The sequence below is a fragment of the Convolutriloba macropyga genome, chromosome 11 (genome assembly GCF_964194025.1).
Source record: "Convolutriloba macropyga chromosome 11, txConMacr16.3, whole genome shotgun sequence".
Classification (NCBI taxonomy): Eukaryota; Metazoa; Xenacoelomorpha; order Acoela; family Convolutidae; genus Convolutriloba; species Convolutriloba macropyga.
This window is the reverse complement of record NC_134478.1, coordinates 24231872-24249802: the sequence shown is the minus strand read 5'-3', so window position 1 is coordinate 24249802 and position 17931 is coordinate 24231872. Positions and strand designations below refer to the sequence as shown.

The 17931-nt window shown below is 35.5% G+C and overlaps 2 protein-coding genes across 2 annotated transcripts in view; one reads left to right on the top strand and one right to left on the bottom strand.

Moving 5' to 3' along the window:
• LOC142349649 (elongation factor Tu-like) overlaps positions 1-17931 on the top strand; it is a 317975-nt gene that overhangs the window by 76901 nt on the left and 223143 nt on the right. The gene's annotated exons all lie outside the window — the stretch shown is intronic.
• Positions 1-17931, bottom strand: part of LOC142349650 (putative tRNA N6-adenosine threonylcarbamoyltransferase) — a 55315-nt gene that overhangs the window by 34508 nt on the left and 2876 nt on the right. Inside the window, exons 2-3 of the mRNA XM_075401368.1 lie at positions 5997-6119; positions 5466-5717 (exon numbers count right to left, since the gene is read on the bottom strand). Of these exons, the coding sequence (XP_075257483.1) occupies positions 5466-5717; positions 5997-6119 (375 nt within the window). The remainder of the gene's footprint in view (positions 1-5465; positions 5718-5996; positions 6120-17931) is intronic.

The window sequence follows — 17931 nt, the reverse complement described above, 5'->3', positions numbered from 1 at the left end:
GCGAGTAAAGACGCTATTCATCTAAGTGGAATTCGTTGACTTTCAAGGAGATAAATTTGGTGGATACTCGGGCTGGTATCGCTCTAAGTAAGCATTCTATGAATCAAGCAAAAATAAATATTCCGAACAGTTTAGTCCGAATGTCTTCTGACATTCTGACTAAATCGCATGGAACACGAAAACACACAATTTCGTAAAAAATTTCTACAGAATATTAAAAGTGAGAAAGCAGACGCTTAACTTCTAACTAATTTCACATATCAAGATCAAAATTTGGCGCGAAATATACTCTTTTTATACAAGCTGATTTATAACAAAAATTTTCCAACCAAAATCAAGGAACAATAAATTCAATCGTCAAATCCTGCGTATTTCTGCCTGCCACTCTAACCCTGTCAATAAGTTATTGCCCAAAGAGACAAAACAGAGGGTGGCCTGTGCAACATAGTTCATCGAGAAAACCCGCCAGAGTCAGTGTCAAAGAGAGACAGAGAGAGAGAGAGAGAGAGAGCAGAGATAAGTGTGAAAAGAGTGTTTGTGTGTGAGAGAACAGATCGCACCGCGCTGTAAGAAGAAAGAATCTTTGCTGAAAGACAGAGAGAAGGCCGCTAGATAGCCTGTGTGTCTTTTAGACATAGAGAAGAGAGAGAAAGAGCGAGAGAGAGAAAGAGAGAGAGAGAGAGAGAGAGAGAGAGTTAAAAACTGTAGGAAGTAAAACTGTCGATTTGAAGTAGATATGAAGTAAAACTGTGGAAAGTAGATATTTATTAAAAAAGGCCCGATTGAAACCCAAAATCAGAAGGTTGATTAAAAGAGTCAACATTCAAAACGAACAGATCTGGAAAACAGATTGAAATTGTAAAACCAATATCTTTCGGGAGTTTCTGCAGAGCCTTTAAAGTAGAGAACTGTTGTTTCAAGTAAAAACCTAAAGAATGGACTAGCATTTTGCGCCTAAAAATTTTGCATTTTCGATGTTTTCAACGTTTGTTATTTGGAAAAAAAAATACTTAGTTCAGGTTTTAAATGAATTCAATTTATTTCTTGCAGATCTTCATTTAAAGTTAAGTTCAAGTTAAACCGCTTTTGCAGTCAGATTTTGATTGAAATATTGAAACACTCATAAGAGTTCCCGGCTGAAGGATGAAAAGCAAAATAGATCAAACAATTCTTTAGTGCTAAAGAAAAAGATACTGGTTCATTTTTCTGAACAAGTGGAAGCACGAATATATGTTTTGAAGATAAAAGGTGCTGGACGAAATTGTAGGATATAAAGAGTTAAAACCTAAGCTAGGAGGGCGACATTATCATCAAGAAAAACTTGATAGGGCCGATAGAAAAGAGAAAGCTTTGCGATAAAAGCAGATAGCCAATTGATACAAAATAGTTGTTGTCTCAAGAAGTGTTGTCTCTGCGACCTTATAAAAGAGAAGGGTCTGAAGCTTGGGACGTGTTGTGCAAGAGACTAAAAATTTTCGAGAAAACACATTTGCAGAAAATAATACCCGATTCAACAAAGATGAAAACTTAAAGCATATAAAAAAATTCAATATAGTACTAGAGCCGAGGACATGCAGTTACACTTTTCTGAAGCCGATGAGTCAGCAAGTGACCAAATTTTAATCTGTTTTTTGAAGGGACTTCTACGTAAATTTGAACGTTTTTGTACGCTAGAGAAATAGGGTCACGATGAACTTGGATGGAAATAAACGTCATTCTGAAAGATTACGAAAGTATCAAAAACAACAAAAACACCGAGGATCAGAATCCGTTTTCTTTAGCCATGATCGAATTTGTTTCAATTGTCACAAAACTAGACAGATTACAAAATTTTGTAGAGCGCACAAGCGACAGCAAAACATAGTTAAAACAACGGTTTAAATGCAAAAAAGCTGGGCATATCTCCAAAAACTCTTAAATAACAAAAAAAATTTGAATGCCATGCATTGAAACATGAACCAAAAAACAATACCAAGGCAGGTCAAAATTCACTTTACAGAGAACAAGAGAAGAGGACATTTAGCTTCTTCACGAGAAAATTTTGCAACCAGCAATATCATTAAAGATACTTTTGCTCGTTTTGATAACCCGTTTCGTGGACTTCAGAATACCAACAAACGCATTTTTCTGTCTTAGGAAAAAAAGATAACGAGGGAAAACAATGAAGGGACAACAATAAAGAACTGAAAAAGATGGTTCCAAAAGATGCTTTATCACTAACTGATAGCCCCAGAAACCTGATTTCGTTTTCCAACGGCAGAGAGGCTGGTGAAGGTTTGTTTTGCGAAATTCGAAACTGGATTTTAATAAAACTTCAATTCCATTTGAATTTGGAAACGGATTGTTTGCCTGCAGGACTTTTCCTCGGAGGACTGTTTCAAAGCAAAATGCATTAAAGCAGAAATTTGATCAATGTGGTATAAAAAATGGAAAATAAAAAATCTTGAATTGAAGACTTTACCAGTTTTTCAAGGTTTTGAAAATAAAAGATTCACAAATTGATAGCAGGTTTATAAATTGAATAAGTTCAAAACAACAACCGTTTCGCAAAGATTGTATGCCAAAAGCAACTGAAACTTTTGACAAAGTTTACACAGATATCCTGGCACAGAAATTCTGCCGAAGTAATTTCCTTCAAAAATTCTGCTCCATATACTCCAAAAGGAAACTGGAAATTGAAAGATTGTGGGAACCTCTGTTGCTATAGCTCGCGGTTTCTTGGCTAGCACTTGCTTGTAGTTCAATTCGAATTGTTGAGTTGTAGTTGTTCTTCAAAGGTTTACTTAATTAGAACAAGCGATGATATCCTGGATAAATTTGAACAGCTTCGTGCCGATGTAGGAAGACATGGCAAGTTAATTTTTGACGGAAATGGAGATAAATTTTCCAATTTAAGCAGTACTGTTGGAATCCACAAAACTGAATTTAGGGAACCTCTGTTCCAGTGGCTCGCTGTTTCCTGGAAAACGCTTGTATATACAAAAAAAATTAAAGCTTTAACAAAACTTTACGTCAAAAATATGCTTCTGCAATCAATCTCTGCGAAAGCGCCTGATGAAAAGATGTACAAAACTAAATGTGCTATTTGTCATATTTTTTTTCTCGGTGCATTTATGCATGCTGCAAAACTATTTCAAGGAAAATTAGATCAGACCTCAACAGGAAACCCAAAAGGAGTAAGTGCTATTTGATTGGGTTTGAAGACAAAAATGGTGAACTCATGAACTCAAAATTCGAAAGTCAGGAAACGTATAAATTAACGGAAATGAATTTTACTTCAAAGTAAATGCCAAAAATTGTTCAATCCATTGAAAACGATTCAGTGGATGTCTCTTTTTGAGCGAGATTGCTGTTGATCCTTTACTTCCAAAAAATGTTTCAAGTTTTGCACAATGCAATTTAATTTGACGCAAAGAACAGCAAATTTCCTGTTGCGAACAACTGTTTGGTCTGTAGTGAAAATTGATGAAAACACAGTAGGAATTAGATGCCATTTTGCTTTGAAATTCGATCCTGATGGTGACATAAGCCGCTATACACCTTTTCCTGCAAAAAGTTTAAGCCAAGATTTCAAAAAAGATTTCAGTGAAACTTAATCAACTACAACTAGACTTTTTGCTGCGATTTTTATTGAATTCGTTTGTATCGAAATGATTATTTAAAACAAATGGACATAAAACTGCTTATCTAAATGCTACAATTGAACATGTAGTGATTGACCAACCTAAAGTTTGGAATTTTTAGATAGAAATTGAACATTTTTGTACGGTGAATAGGATTGTGTACGACCTCAAACAATCTGGAAAAATCTCGTATCCAATTTTAATGGCTTTTCAAAATACGCTGAATTTTTTCAGCTAAAATCAAGGCAAATATTTATTTATAAACAAGCAGAAGAAATCACAGGCTTTTTGTGGGTAGAAGACAAAATAGATAGTGGTATGTCCGAAAATTGCGTGTGGTTGGTTTGATAACGAGGTTTCCAAAAAATTCGAAATTAGGAAATTTCATTGAAAATGAACTAATGTCTGCCACTTGGAACACCAGTAGAGAACAATTGACAGTCCTCAGCAGGAGACTGAGGAACAACTTACAATAAGACAAACAAAATTACGAAGTTTAATAGGTTGTCTTGACTATTTAGCTTGGCTACGTAGATCTGATACTTGTTTTCGTGCCAATTGTACAAGTTCGTTTGTTGAAAATTGGGGTGAGAATCAAAGGAAAGCGGCAAACCTTGATCTTAGATGAAAAAGTGGAACAAGGAATAAGACAAAATTTTGTAAGACTAACAATGTGCAACCTTATATTTTTCTGATGCTGATTGCACAGGTATTCAACATAAACCGACTAATGTCAGACGAATTGCTCTCGAACGACAGGCGGTAGAAAAAAACTTGACCCCGCCGGGATTGGAGCCAGTCCGATCCATAACCAAATGCACTGACCACTCGGCTATCAGACCCTTACTGTAGATATTTTACAAACGATTTTATATTGGTGACAAGCTTTACTTCGGAGTGAGAGCAGCAGAGATCACTCAAAACTAAAAAACGAAAGCGTGAAAAAGCCTTTTTAAAAGTCAAAGAATGTTCTAGAAGAAAAGCGCAAAATGGTCAAGCGAAAAAGTGTTGCATTAAAAGACCAACACGTTTACAATAATTGCTGTGAAGAGCAATTAAAAAGACCAGGAGGAGTATTTCAGTCTTTTGTTTTAAAATAAGAGAGTAGACTGGAGCAATCAGTTGGGGTTGCAAGGCTCAAAATAATGTAGCATCAATAACTGCTGAAGCAGAGTATAACTGTTGTTGAAGCTAGTAGAGAATCTATTCACCTTAAGTGAAATTCTTGAGGACATTTGTCCTCGGTTAAACCTAGCTCAAAAAGAGGGGTTTAATCATGACCCCCAAAAGTTACCGAATGTTGAAAGTGAGTTTGCAAACTTTGAGCTAACTTCACATGCCAAGATCAAACTTTGCCGGGTAATTTACACTTTTTATACTTTCTGATTTACTACAAATATTTGTCACTCAAAATCAAACAACATTGAATTCAATCGTCAACTGCGTATATCTGCTTGACCCTCTCAGTAATGTACATTTGAGGGTCATTCGAAACTATACTCTCGTCTGGATCCCGTTCGCACAAAATCAGCATCAAGCGGGAAGAGGCTGTTCAAAAGCTAAGATGCTCAGTCAAGGAATGGGTTGACACATTTCATTACTCTTCATTATATTGCCTAAAACTATAGTTTTAGCTTTTTTCAACTCACTTACTGAAAAAAATCAATTTCAGCTCGTAGTTAGCTTCTTTCAAACAGGTAAGTAACAAACGAAAAAGCTTAGTAACAATCATAGGCTCTTGAACAAAACACTTCCTGTTAAATGTCGGATTTAATCAATCTCAAAAAGCAAAAGTTGGCTTCATTAGTCACATGAATGATAGCCAATGACTCAAATATTTACCTGAAAAAGACACGTCCATTCCTTTTACAATGTAAGGTAACTCCAGCAGATGTTTTCCCTCTTTCGCCAGCTGCTCAATGTTATAGCCAGGACTGGGGTCATTGGACAGTTTGAGCACTCGCGCAAACCTATCCAGACAATTTCCCACAGCTATGTCAATAGTCTCTCCGAATATCTGGTATCTGTTCTGAGAATAGGCTATAACTTGAGTATTCCCACCACTCACGTACAAGATGACAGGTTTGTTTGCACCTGAAAATGATTCGACTCAAGTATAGAAGAGAATCTCAGATTTTGCATCGCTTAGACTACCGCTGACACTACCATCGCTGTATCACCTCTTAGTATTCTATAACGTACTCAACCCCAACATTGACATAATTCGATTAACTGCAGCTATAAGTCAATAGGAAGTTACTTTCAATATGCGGTTAATGATAACACCTAACAAGGCTAGTTTCAACATTGCATCAATTTGTTGGCAGAGCTCTCGACATTTGTCAGAGAACGATAGGATGAGTCTTTTCTCACCTGTGATGAGTCTGCCCATTTCAATGTGACCTACGCAGTGATTGACCCCAATAATGGGAATGTTGAATATCTGTGACAATGTCCGTGCAACTACTGCCACTGTTACCAAAGGACCACCCATGCCTGTAAGCAAAATGTATTGTTAGAAATCTATACACTACTGCAAAAACATTCTACGTCAGCATAACAACAATTTTTGTATCCCTTCTATAATTTCCCGACATGGATTGATGTAAACTAGCCGCGTTTAACCCATTAGACATTAGTTGGGTTCAGTTCGAACATTCATTTGACAAGTGTAAATTTGAAGTGTTCCTCAAGTGTAAATTTAATGGTCGGAATGAGACATGCCCTGTTGTTGTTGATTGATCGAATCGATTTAGCCTTATCCAGAATTGAAGCAAAGAAAATGAGAGGAAAACAAAAAAAACCGACTAAAGTCGGAAAAATTGCTCTCGAATGGCAGGCGGGCCTCTGGAAATCAAGAAGTGCGTGAAAAAGTCACTTGAGAAGTCAAAGATTATTCTAGAAGAAAAACGGTCAAGCGAAAAATCTGCATATAAAAAAGACACACGTTTACAATAATTGCTTCTCATTCGAAAAGCTTGAAGAAAAGCTTGAAGATGTTAACCAAAAACAAATGTCTTTTTCTGATTCGACAAAAGCTGCCCTGCTCCATATGCATGCAACTCTTCAAAACACAAGATAGAAAACGTTCGCTGTTTTTGCATCCCGCGATTAATCTGCAAAATGTTGAAATATATAGAACATCACAATATTGTGAAGGAAAAAAACAACATGCCGCCTAAAGATCAAGACATTTTGCAACTAACAACTAAGAGTGAGGACTAAAATCGTGACTTATGTAAAATGGAAAAACGTGATCAAAAAGTAAAGCGAATTAAAAAACATAGCAGGACAAGTCCTGACGTACAATTCAAAGAATCTTCATTGGCTAAACAACAACTAGACCTAGAACGGACAATGAATGAATTGCGAAAACCATTTCCTAAAAAAAAACAGATCAAAAAATTTTAAAATAACTGAAAATCAATGTCAAAAGGCCGCATGTGAACAATAAACCACTAGCGAGAAAGCGAATTTTTGTTCAAACACCGTTTTCTCACTCTACTTTTAAAATCATGAAAATGTGTGAACAGATCTTAAAAAAAGACAGCGCCCCAATACAATTCAAATTCTTTAAATTGTAAAAGAGGAGAGCGCCTAAATAATAGCCGTTGATAGACTGACGGCGGCTATTAACAATTTAAAAAAACGTTGTACTTTCACTTTGACAGTATTCACATTGCGTAATTCAATACGTGACAGAATTTACAATCTATTGAGTTGAAACAGTGAAGGAAGTAAGTCAGAAGTCAAACGTGGAAATCGTGACTTATGTATAACGAAAAACGTGATCAAAGGGTAAAGCGAACTAATAAAAAGAGGGCGCCTAAATAATAGCTGTTGAGAGGCTGACGGCGGCTATCAAAAAGTTATCCATCTAAAATATTAAAGAATAGTCAAACTGATCTAGCAAAGGAGCAACAAGCGGTCGAACTTTCGTCTGTCTTCAGTCATTTCGCCTCCAAACTTCCGAATCACTTAAAAACATTAAAATGTGAACAGTCTAATAGCTAGCAAACAAGTGGGCATTTGATATTACAACTTCTACCATTCAACGTCAAGCAAAAACGCATTTTCTCGTGTTTAAATGGAAGCATTTAGCAAAATTGAGCGCTCCTTCAGAAAAAATAGCTGCAGTAAAAAAAAGCAGTTTAAATCACCCAAAAAATCAGACAAGCGTGAAAGAGTCAATCGAGAAGTCAAAGAATGCTTTAAACAAAACCGCAAAAATGTGTAACGCAAAAACGAGCAAAAATTTTGCATGAAAAAGACACGCACGATTACAATAATTGTTTCAAACTTCGTTCGATAGCAATCAAAAAATTGGTTTACAATGCCAAAAAAATCTGAAACTCATTGATAATCAGATACAAATCGAATACAAATTAAAACAAGTCCCAAAATGTTATTCCATACCCGTTTACTAGAAAATCAACACAAAAAGTTTAATCATGCGCTTGAGCAGAAAAGTCAGCAGTTCTTAGGCCCGTGATTCTGAAAAGCTCCAAATAAAGAAAAGGCTAAAATTTCAGAAAACGGTCCCAAGCTTTACCAGAGAGACGAGCAAAGCAACCTAACAACCAACTTCTACCTGAAATTCAAGCCAATGCCGTTATGATACAATATTCGAAATAATTTAGCAAAAACAAATATAGCTGGCAGATTGCCAGAAAATAGCCGCAATAGATTCGTAGATCGGCCGTCTAAAAAAACAGTAAAAAAGACAGACCAGAAAAATTTGCCTTTTCATTGAAGGCTGATCTGTTATATTTTGATTAAAAATCTGTACAAGTTATTGCTGCCTCTATTAGCTGATCTCAAATAACCTTCATTTAGAGTGACACACACCCATTTGACCTTATCTCTTTGAATTAAAGTAAATAAAAGTCAATTTCAAAGTGAGGAAGTCATTTTTGAGAGTGAGGTAAGTCAAGTGTGACCAAAAATTTAATCACGCGCATGAACAAAAAAACTCGCTCCACTAAGAGCGAAAAATGACGTCACACATGCAATTCAGTTGAAATTGCATGAACGAACGAACAAAAAGTGGCTGTGACGTCATATGGTCGTAACAAAAATCATGACGACGAAATAAAAAAAAAACCAAGAGAAGGCCAATAATAGCCCCAGCTATCGCTGTGCGGCTATTAAAAATGAATAAGGACAGGACAGAAAAAGGGACTTTCTCAACATCAAGTAGGGTAAAAAAATTTGTATTTAAAATAATTAGCAAAATTCAGCACTAATGGAACCAAAACAACCAAAAAATTAACAAACAAAAGCTTAACTTTGCAATAACAAAAAATATGAAACTCGCTGCAAATTGGATACAATTTTATTCAGATTAGAAAAAAATATCCATGATTTTATTCTCGGCCATTGTAAAATTTTATAAGTTGATGTACGCATAACGCGTCCTCAGTTTGGTGTGAGAAGATTAAGTGCGCAGTTCTTAGGTCAGTGTTTTCGACAATATCCAAATTGCAAAGAAAGCTATACAAGTGGAACACAACCTTAAATGAAACAGGAGAGGGTCGAACAATGCAAATTCCATCTTTAAAACTAGAGTCATTGCCAGACATACCCGGAAGATTGTCGGAAAACAGCCGCAACTGATTCCCATAAACCGGATTTGGATTGAAAGAAAAGAAAACAATGGACAAGACTGGTTGATGTAATAAAACATTTTTGAAGTGCAAACCAATTCCATTTCATTTCGCCCTGAGACATACTCCTGTTTCTAAATGAGATTGAGAGGATAAAGGGACCAGTGCCAATACTAAAAGGCACTAGAGATGATAACTAACACAAGAAAAACTTCATGTGCCGGGCATCTAAAATTGAGCTTAATGGGTTTATACCGCTTCTATTTTTGATTATCGTTTTTCGATACTGCTTCGGTTCACTTTAGATTGCTTTGCTGAATAACTGCTAATGAAAATCACATTTAGCAGAATGAGAGAACAATGAAACTAGCCCACAGAAGTCAAAAATATTTCATGAAAAATGTCAAATAGGCGCCAAAATGAGGTAAAGCAAAACAAATTTTTTTTCGACGAAGTAAAAAAGCAGCCTAATATTAGCCTGCTGAGAAGATGGCGGCAGCTGTTAAAAATATTGTTTATATATATACATATATATATATATATATATATATATATATATCAATACGTTCAACATTATTTTGAACATAATAGAAAAAACAAAAATTTAATGAAAGTACGGAGAAGGGAACACAAAAGTGACAACCAGCCGAAGGTTCGCAAAACGTCAAACATCGGTAACAGTTGAACAGCTAAAAAATAAGTTTATATCACATGGTGAAAAAAATTGGCAAAATTAACTAAAACACAGCCAGCAAATTGACGGAAAATAGCCGCCGTTGATACGCTTGTCACGCATTAGGATAGAAACGGAAAAAAATAAGAGGTAGAAATTCAAAAAGTTTTTCCAAGTGTCTCCATTTGGTCTGCAGATTCTGCATATTTGAATAGATTCCAAAATAAATTAATTCAGCTTCTAAAACTGAACGCTACTAAGCATAATACTAATCCCAGCTAGCAACCGCTTTAATGAACTTTGATAACCTAATGCACTGACTTAATGACCGGGCTTTATCGGTATATCCCGTTCTTTTTATTTTGCACTTTTTTGACATTGGCCGTATTCACTACATTACGTAATTCATTACATGAGAGAATATATAATCCATTCAATTGAAACAGTCAGTGAAATAAGTCAAAAATCAAGCGTGAAAATTGTGACTTATGTAAAACAAAAACGTGATCAAAAGTTAAAGCAAATTTAAAAAGGAGGGCTGCTAAATGATAGCCGTTGAGAGGCTGACGGCGGCTATTAATAAGACTAATTCGAACAAGGTTCAAAGACCGAGAATCTGTCTGGTCAAATAGGTTTATAATTTTGAGTTCATTTTTTGATACTGACAGTTCATTCCACAGTGTTTTGACGCAGAACTCGTTTTAGGAAGAAAAAAGCGGCAAAGTTCGCTAAAGCAAAAAAATGTAATGAAAAATAGAAATAGAAGAAAAGGCAGAACAAGATCCTGTGAAAAATTTCGACCAATTGCGAGTCCAGAGATACATTGTATTGCAGTGCCCTTTTTGTTGTCAATGCGGCTTAATATACAAAACAACAAATCAGACGACAAAAAAACCCAAAGAAGGAAAAACAGGTTAAAAAATTACTAAGTTTCAATTTTTTCCAAAGTGTCAAATTTTTTTGTTTGGTGTGCAATTCTGCAAATTCGGTTTCAAATTCTGAAATTACACTAAAATCAGCTTCCAAACTGAACGCTATTAAGCATAACACTAATATCAGCTAGCAATCGCTCTATTGAACTTTGATAACCTAAAGCACCATGACTTTATAACCGGGCTTCATATCATTATCCTGTTTCTTTTCATTTTGATCTTTTGACTTTGACCGTATTCACTACATTCCGTAATTCAATGCGTGAGAGAATTTGAGATCTATTCAGTTGAAAATATAAGCGAGGTAAGTCAGAAGTCAAGCGTGAAAATAGTGACTTATGAAAACGAAAAACGCGATCAAAAGGTAAAGCTAATTAAAAAAACAAAGCAGGACAAGTCCTGGCGTAGAATTCAAAGAATTTTCACTGACTAGACAAAAAACTAGACCTAGAACATTTTTTGAGTGAATTGGGAAAACCAATTCTATAAAAATCAGATAAAAAAACAGAAAATTAAAAACGAAATGCCGCATGTGAACAAAAGACGACTAACGAGAAATGGAAATTTGGTTCAAACAAAAAACTAGGCCAAGAATGAACTATGACTTGATTGGAAAAATCATTTAGAAAAAAATCCGATCCAATAAATTTCCGCATGTGAACTAAAAGCCACTAGCGAGAAAGCGAATTTTTGTTCAAACACCGTTTTATCACTGTCTCTAAATTGCAGCAAAACTATTTCACGCCGCAAAACCACTGGCTTCTTGGCTCCATTTCCTGTTTAGGCGAGACCAAAATCACTACCCCAATTTGGATTCAAAAATCATGAAAATGTGTGAACAGATCATTAAAAAAACGTAGCCGAAAAAATCCGGAAACAACTCGAATTAGAAAACTGATCACAACTAGAAAACAATCATTTGAAACAGCAAGAGGAAAAAATAAAACCTGCCAAAAATTTCTGGAAAAACTTCAGAAAACATTTTTTACATGTTCGACACGAAAACAGCTATTATCAAAAAACCACCATCAATTGAGGGATGAAGCGATAAAAATAGGTGATACAGATAACAGAGGAAAACAAAAACAAATGTAGCAGAAGATCGAAAAATATTCTTACAAAAATTCTCAAAAAAGAAAGATATTAAAAAACAGCGCCCCAATACAATTCAAGTTCCTTGAATCGTAAAAAAAGAAAAGGAGAGCGCCTAAATCATAGCCATTAAAAGGGCGACAGCGGATATTAATTTAACCAAAATTAACTCAGAAAACGCGCAAAGCTACAGCAAAATGTTCGCAAAATTAAAAATTCCAATAACTCTTTGAAAAGAACAAATTAAAAAAATCTGATGTTTTTTTACCTAAAAGAAATGGAACGAACAGTCACAATTAACTGAACAAAAACAAATACAAGCTGGTTCAATAATTAATAAAACAATACCTTAAAAAAAGCCGGCAGATTGCCGGAATAGCTGCGAAATAATACAGCTGAGTGCGGTATAAAAGAGATAGGAACAGAGGCAGACCTAAATTAAAAAAATCGACTCCGCTCAAAAACCTAGGTAAAAAACATTCAGCAATAAATTAATAAAGCTGGTTAAAATTTATCCCACAGAAGACTCTTATTAGGGACCCTAACTGCACATATGAGTTCCTTTGACATTAAACAAATTCAAATTAAACTTGAGTTTTAAAGTGCAAAAGTCATTTTATTGAGTGAGGTAATTCACTAATGATCGAAATCTAATCACGCAAAAAAGAGCGTGATTAGCTAAAGAGAGTGAGAAATGACATCACGCGCGCAAAAGCCGTTAGTAAGAAGAAAATTAATTCAGAGAATTTGAGCTTTTCAGCTTTGCTGTGTGAACAAATGTAAAACGAAGAGCTTCAGACGACGAAACGAAAAAAACTAAGATCACCGCATTAAAGCTCCGCTCAGCTTACAGCTATAATTAACAAATCCGATAGATTGCAGGAATAGCTGCGAAAGAATAGACATAGGTGCCGTATATTAGGGATAGAAACAGAGACAGACCTAAATTGAAAAAATCGACTCCTCTCAAAAACCTAGGTAAAACATTCAGCAAAAAATTAATAAAGCTAGTTAAAATTTATCCCACAGAAGCCTCTTATTAGGGACCCTTACTGCACATATGAGTTCCTTTGACTTTAAACAAATTCAAATTAGGCTTGAGTTTTAAAGTGCAAAAGTCATTTTATTGAGTGAGTTAAGTCACCTGTGATCAAAATCAAATCATGCAAAAAAAACTTTGGCTAAAGAGATTGAGAAATGACGTCACGCGCGCAAACGCCGTTAGTGAGATGAAGAATTCATTCAGAAAATTTGACCTTTTCAGCTTTGCTGTGTGAACAAATGTAAAACGAAAAAGAGCTTCAGACGACGAAACGAAAAAAAAACTAAGATCACCGCAATAAAGCTCCGCTCAGCTTACAGCTTTGAAGCTATAATTAACAAAGCCGACAGATTGCAGGAATAGCTGCGAAAGAATAGACCTAGGTGCCGTATATTAGGGATAGAAACAGATACAGACCTAAATTGAAAAAATCGACTCCGCTCAAAAACCTAGGTAAAAAACATTCAGCAATAAATTAATAAAGCTGGTTAAAATTTATCCCACAGAAGCCTCTTATTAGGGACCCTAACTGCACATATGAGTTCCTTTGACATTAAACAAATTTAAATTAAAGTTGAGTTTTAAAGTGCAAAAGTCATTTTATTGAGTGAGGTAAGTCACTAATGAACGAAATCTAATCACACAAAAAAACTTCTGCTAATGAGAGTGAGAAATGACATCACGTACGCAAAAGCCGTTAGTGAGATGAAGAATTCAATCAGAAAATTTGACCTTTTCAGCTTTGCTGTGTGAACAAATGTAAAACGAAAAAGAGCTTCAGACGACGAAACGAAAAAAAACTAAGATCACCGCAATAAAGCTCCGCTCAGCTTACAGCTTTGCAGCTATAATTAACAAAGCCGACAGATTGCCGGAATAGCTGCGAAAGAAAATACCTAGGTGCCGTATATTAGGGATAGAAACAGACAGACCTAAATTAAAAAAATCGACTCCGCTCAAAAACCTAGGTAAAAACATTCAGCAATAAGTTAATACAGCTGGTTAAAATCTATCCCACAGAAGCCTCTTATTAGGGTCCCTGACCGCACATATGAGTTCCTTTGAACTTAAACAAATTCAAATTAAACCTGAGTTTCCAAGTGCAAAATGCATTTTATTGAGTGAGTTAAGTCACCTGTGATCAAAATCTAATCACGAAAAAAACTTTGGGTACAGAGAGTGAGAATTGACGTCACGCGCGCAAACGCCGTTAGTGAGAGGAAGAATTCATGCAGAAGATTTGAATTTTCAGCTTTGCTGTGTGAACAAATGTAAAACGAAAAAGAGCTTCAGACGACGAAACGAAAACTAAGATCACCGCAATAAAGCTCCGCTCAGCTTACAGCTTTGCAGCTATAATTAACAAAGCCGACAGATTGCCGGAATAGCTGCGAAAGAATAGACCTAGGTGCTGTATATTAGGGATAGAAACAGAGAAAGACCTAAATCAAAAAATCGACTCCGCTCAAAAACCTAGGAAAAAACATTCAGCAATAAGTTAATAAAGCCGGTTAAAAATTATCCCACGGAAGCCTCTTATTAGGGACCCTTACTGCACATACGAGTTCCTTTGACATTAAACAAACTCAAATTAAACTTAAGTTTTAAAGTGCAAAAGTCATTTTATTGAGTGAGGTAAGTCAAGTATGATCAAATCTAATCACGCAAATAACCTAAAAACTTTCACTAAAGCGAGTGAGAAATGACGTCACGCGCGCAAATGCCGTTAGTGAGAGGAAGAATTCATTCAGAAAATTTGACCTTTTCAGCTTTGCTGTGTGAACAAATGTAAAACGAAAGAGCTTCAGACGACGAAACGAAAACTAAGATCACCGCAATAAAGCTCCGCTCAGCTTACAGCTTTGCAGCTATAATTAACAAAGCCGACAGATTGCCGGAATAGCTGCGAAAGAATAGACCTAGGTGCTGTATATTAGGGATAGAAACAGAGAAAGACCTAAATTAAAAAATTCGACTCCGCTCAAAAACCTAGGAAAAAACATTCAGCAATAAGTTAATAAAGCCGGTTAAAAATTATCCCACAGAAGCCTCTTATTAGGGACCCTTACTGCACATACGAGTTCCTTTGACATTAAACAAACTCAAATTAAACTTAAGTTTTAAAGAGCAAAAGTCATTTTATTGAGTGAGGTAAGTCACGTATGATCAAATCTAATCACGCAAATAACCTTAAAACTTTCACTAAAGCGAGTGAGAAATGACGTCACGCGCGCAAATGCCGTTAGTGAGAGGAAGAATTCATTCAGAAAATTTGACCTTTTCAGCTTTGCTGTGTGAACAAATGTAAAACGAAAGAGCTTCAGACGACGAAACGAAAACTAAGATCACCGCAATAAAGCTCCGCTCAGCTTACAGCTTTGCAGCTATAATTAACAAAGCCGACAGATTGCCGGAATAGCTGCGAAAGAATAGACCTAGGTGCTGTATATTAGGGATAGATACAGAGAAAGACCTAAATTAAAAAAATTGACTCCGCTCAAAAACCTAGGAAAAAACATTCAGCATTAAGTTAATAAATCCGGTTAAAAATTATCGCACAGAAGCCTCTTATTAGGGACCCTTACTGCACATATGAGTTCCTTGACATTAAACAAATTCAAATTAAACTTGAGTTTTAAAGTGCAAAAGTCATTTTATTGAGTGAGTTAAGTCACCTGTGATCAAAATCTAATCACGCAAAAAAACTTTGGCTAAAGAGAGTGAGAAATGACGACACGCGCGCAAACGCCGTTAGTGAGATGAAGAATTCATTCAGAAAATTTGACCTTTTCAGCTTTGCTGTGTGAACAAATGTAAAACGAAAAAGAGCTTCAGACGACGAAACGAAAAAAAACTAAGATCACCGCAATAAAGCTCCGCTCAGCTTTCCAGCTATAAATAACAAAGCCGACAGATTGCCGGAATAGCTGCGAAAGAATAGACCTAGGTGCCGTATATTAGGGATAGAAACAGACAGACCTAAATTAAAAAAAAATCGATTCCGCTCAAAAACCTAGCTAAAAAACATTCAGCAATAAATAAATAAAGCTGGTTAAAATTTATCCCACAGAAGCCTCCCATTAGGGACCCTTACTGCACATATCAGTTCCTTTGACCTTAAACAAATTCAAATTAAACCAAAGTTTTAAAGTGCAAAAGTCATTTTATTGAGTGAGTTAAGTCACCTGTGATCAAAATCTAATCACGAAAAAAAACTTTGGCTACAGAGAGTGAGAAATGACGTCACGCGCGCAAACGCCGTAAGTGAGATGAGGAATTCATTCAGAAAATTTGACTTTTTAGCTTTGCTGTGTGAACAAATGTAAAACGAAAAAAAGCGTCAGAAGACGAAACAAAAAAAAACAGCAGGACAAGCCCTGGCGTACAATTCAATATATTTTCATTGACTAAACACAAAACTAGAACTAGAACGGCCTATGATTGAATTGGGAACCTGTTTTCTAAAAAATCAAATAAAAAAACAGAAAATCAAAGTCAAAATGCCGCATGTGAACAAAAACGCACAAGTAAGAAATGGAAGTTTGGTTCAAACAACAAACTAGGTCTAGAATGAACTATGAATGGATTGCAAAAACCATTTAGAAAAAAATCCGACCCAAAAAATTGAAAAACAGCAAAATCAAAAAACAGTAAAAATCAAAGTGAAATTGCCGATTATGAGCAGAAAATCACTAGCGAGAAAGCAAATTTTTGTTCAAAAACCGTTTTCTCACTCTATTTTAAAAAAAGAGCAAAAAATTTTCACAACGCAAAACCACTCGCTTTTTCGTTCCATTTCCCGTTTCGGCGTGACCAAAATCACTACTCCAATTTGACTTCAAAAATAATAATAATGTGTGAACAGATCTTAAAAAAAGACAGCGCCCCAATACAATTCAAATTCTTTGAATTGTAAAAAAAAACCAAGAGCACCGCAATAAAGCTCCGCTCATCTTACAGCTTCGCAGCTGTAATAAACATAGCCGACAAATTGCCGTAATAGCTGCGAAAGAATAGACCTAGGTGCCCTATATTAGAGATAGAAACAGAGACAGACCCAAATTGAAAAAAAATCGACGCCGCTCACAAAGCTAGGTAAAAAACATTCATCGATAAATTAAAAAAGCTTGTTGAAATTCATCCCGCAGAAGCCTCTTATTAGGGACCTTTACTGCACGTATGCGTTCCTTTGACCTTAAACAATTTCAAATTAAACCAAAGTTTTAAAGTGTAAAAGTCATTTTATTGAGTGAGGTAACTCATTTGTGATCAAAATCTAAACACGCAAAAAAACTTTTGCTAAAGATTGTGAGAAATGACGTCACGCGCGCAAACGCCGTTAGTGAGAGGAAGAAGTCATTCAGAAAATTTGACTTTTTCAGGTTTGCTGTGTGGAGAAATGTAAAACGAAAAAGAGCGTCAGACGACTATACAAAAAATAACGGGACAAGTCCTGACGTACAATTCAAAGAATTTTCATTGACTGAAGAAAAACTACACCCAGAACACACTGAGTGAATTGGGAAAACCATTTCAAAAAATCAGATAAAATTTTGAAAAAAACAGAAACTCAATGTCAAAAAGCCGCACTTGAAAAAAAAAGCCACTAGCGAGAAATGGAAATTTGGTTCAAACAAAAAAATAGATCTAGAATGAACTATAAATGGATTAGGAAAACCATCCAGAAAAAAATCCGATCAAAAAAATCGAAAAGAGTAAATCCAAAGTGAAATTTCCGCATGTGAACAAAAAATCACTAGCGAGAAACCATTTATTGGGAAAACCATTTAGAAAAAAAATCCGATCCAGAAAACTGAAAAAACAGTAAAAATTAAAGTGAAATTGCCGCATGTGAACAAAAAACCACTAGCGAGAAAGCGAATTTTTGTTCAAACGCCATTTTCTCACTCTGGTTTAAATTTAGAGCGAAAAATTTCACGCCGCAAAACTACTCGCTTTTTCA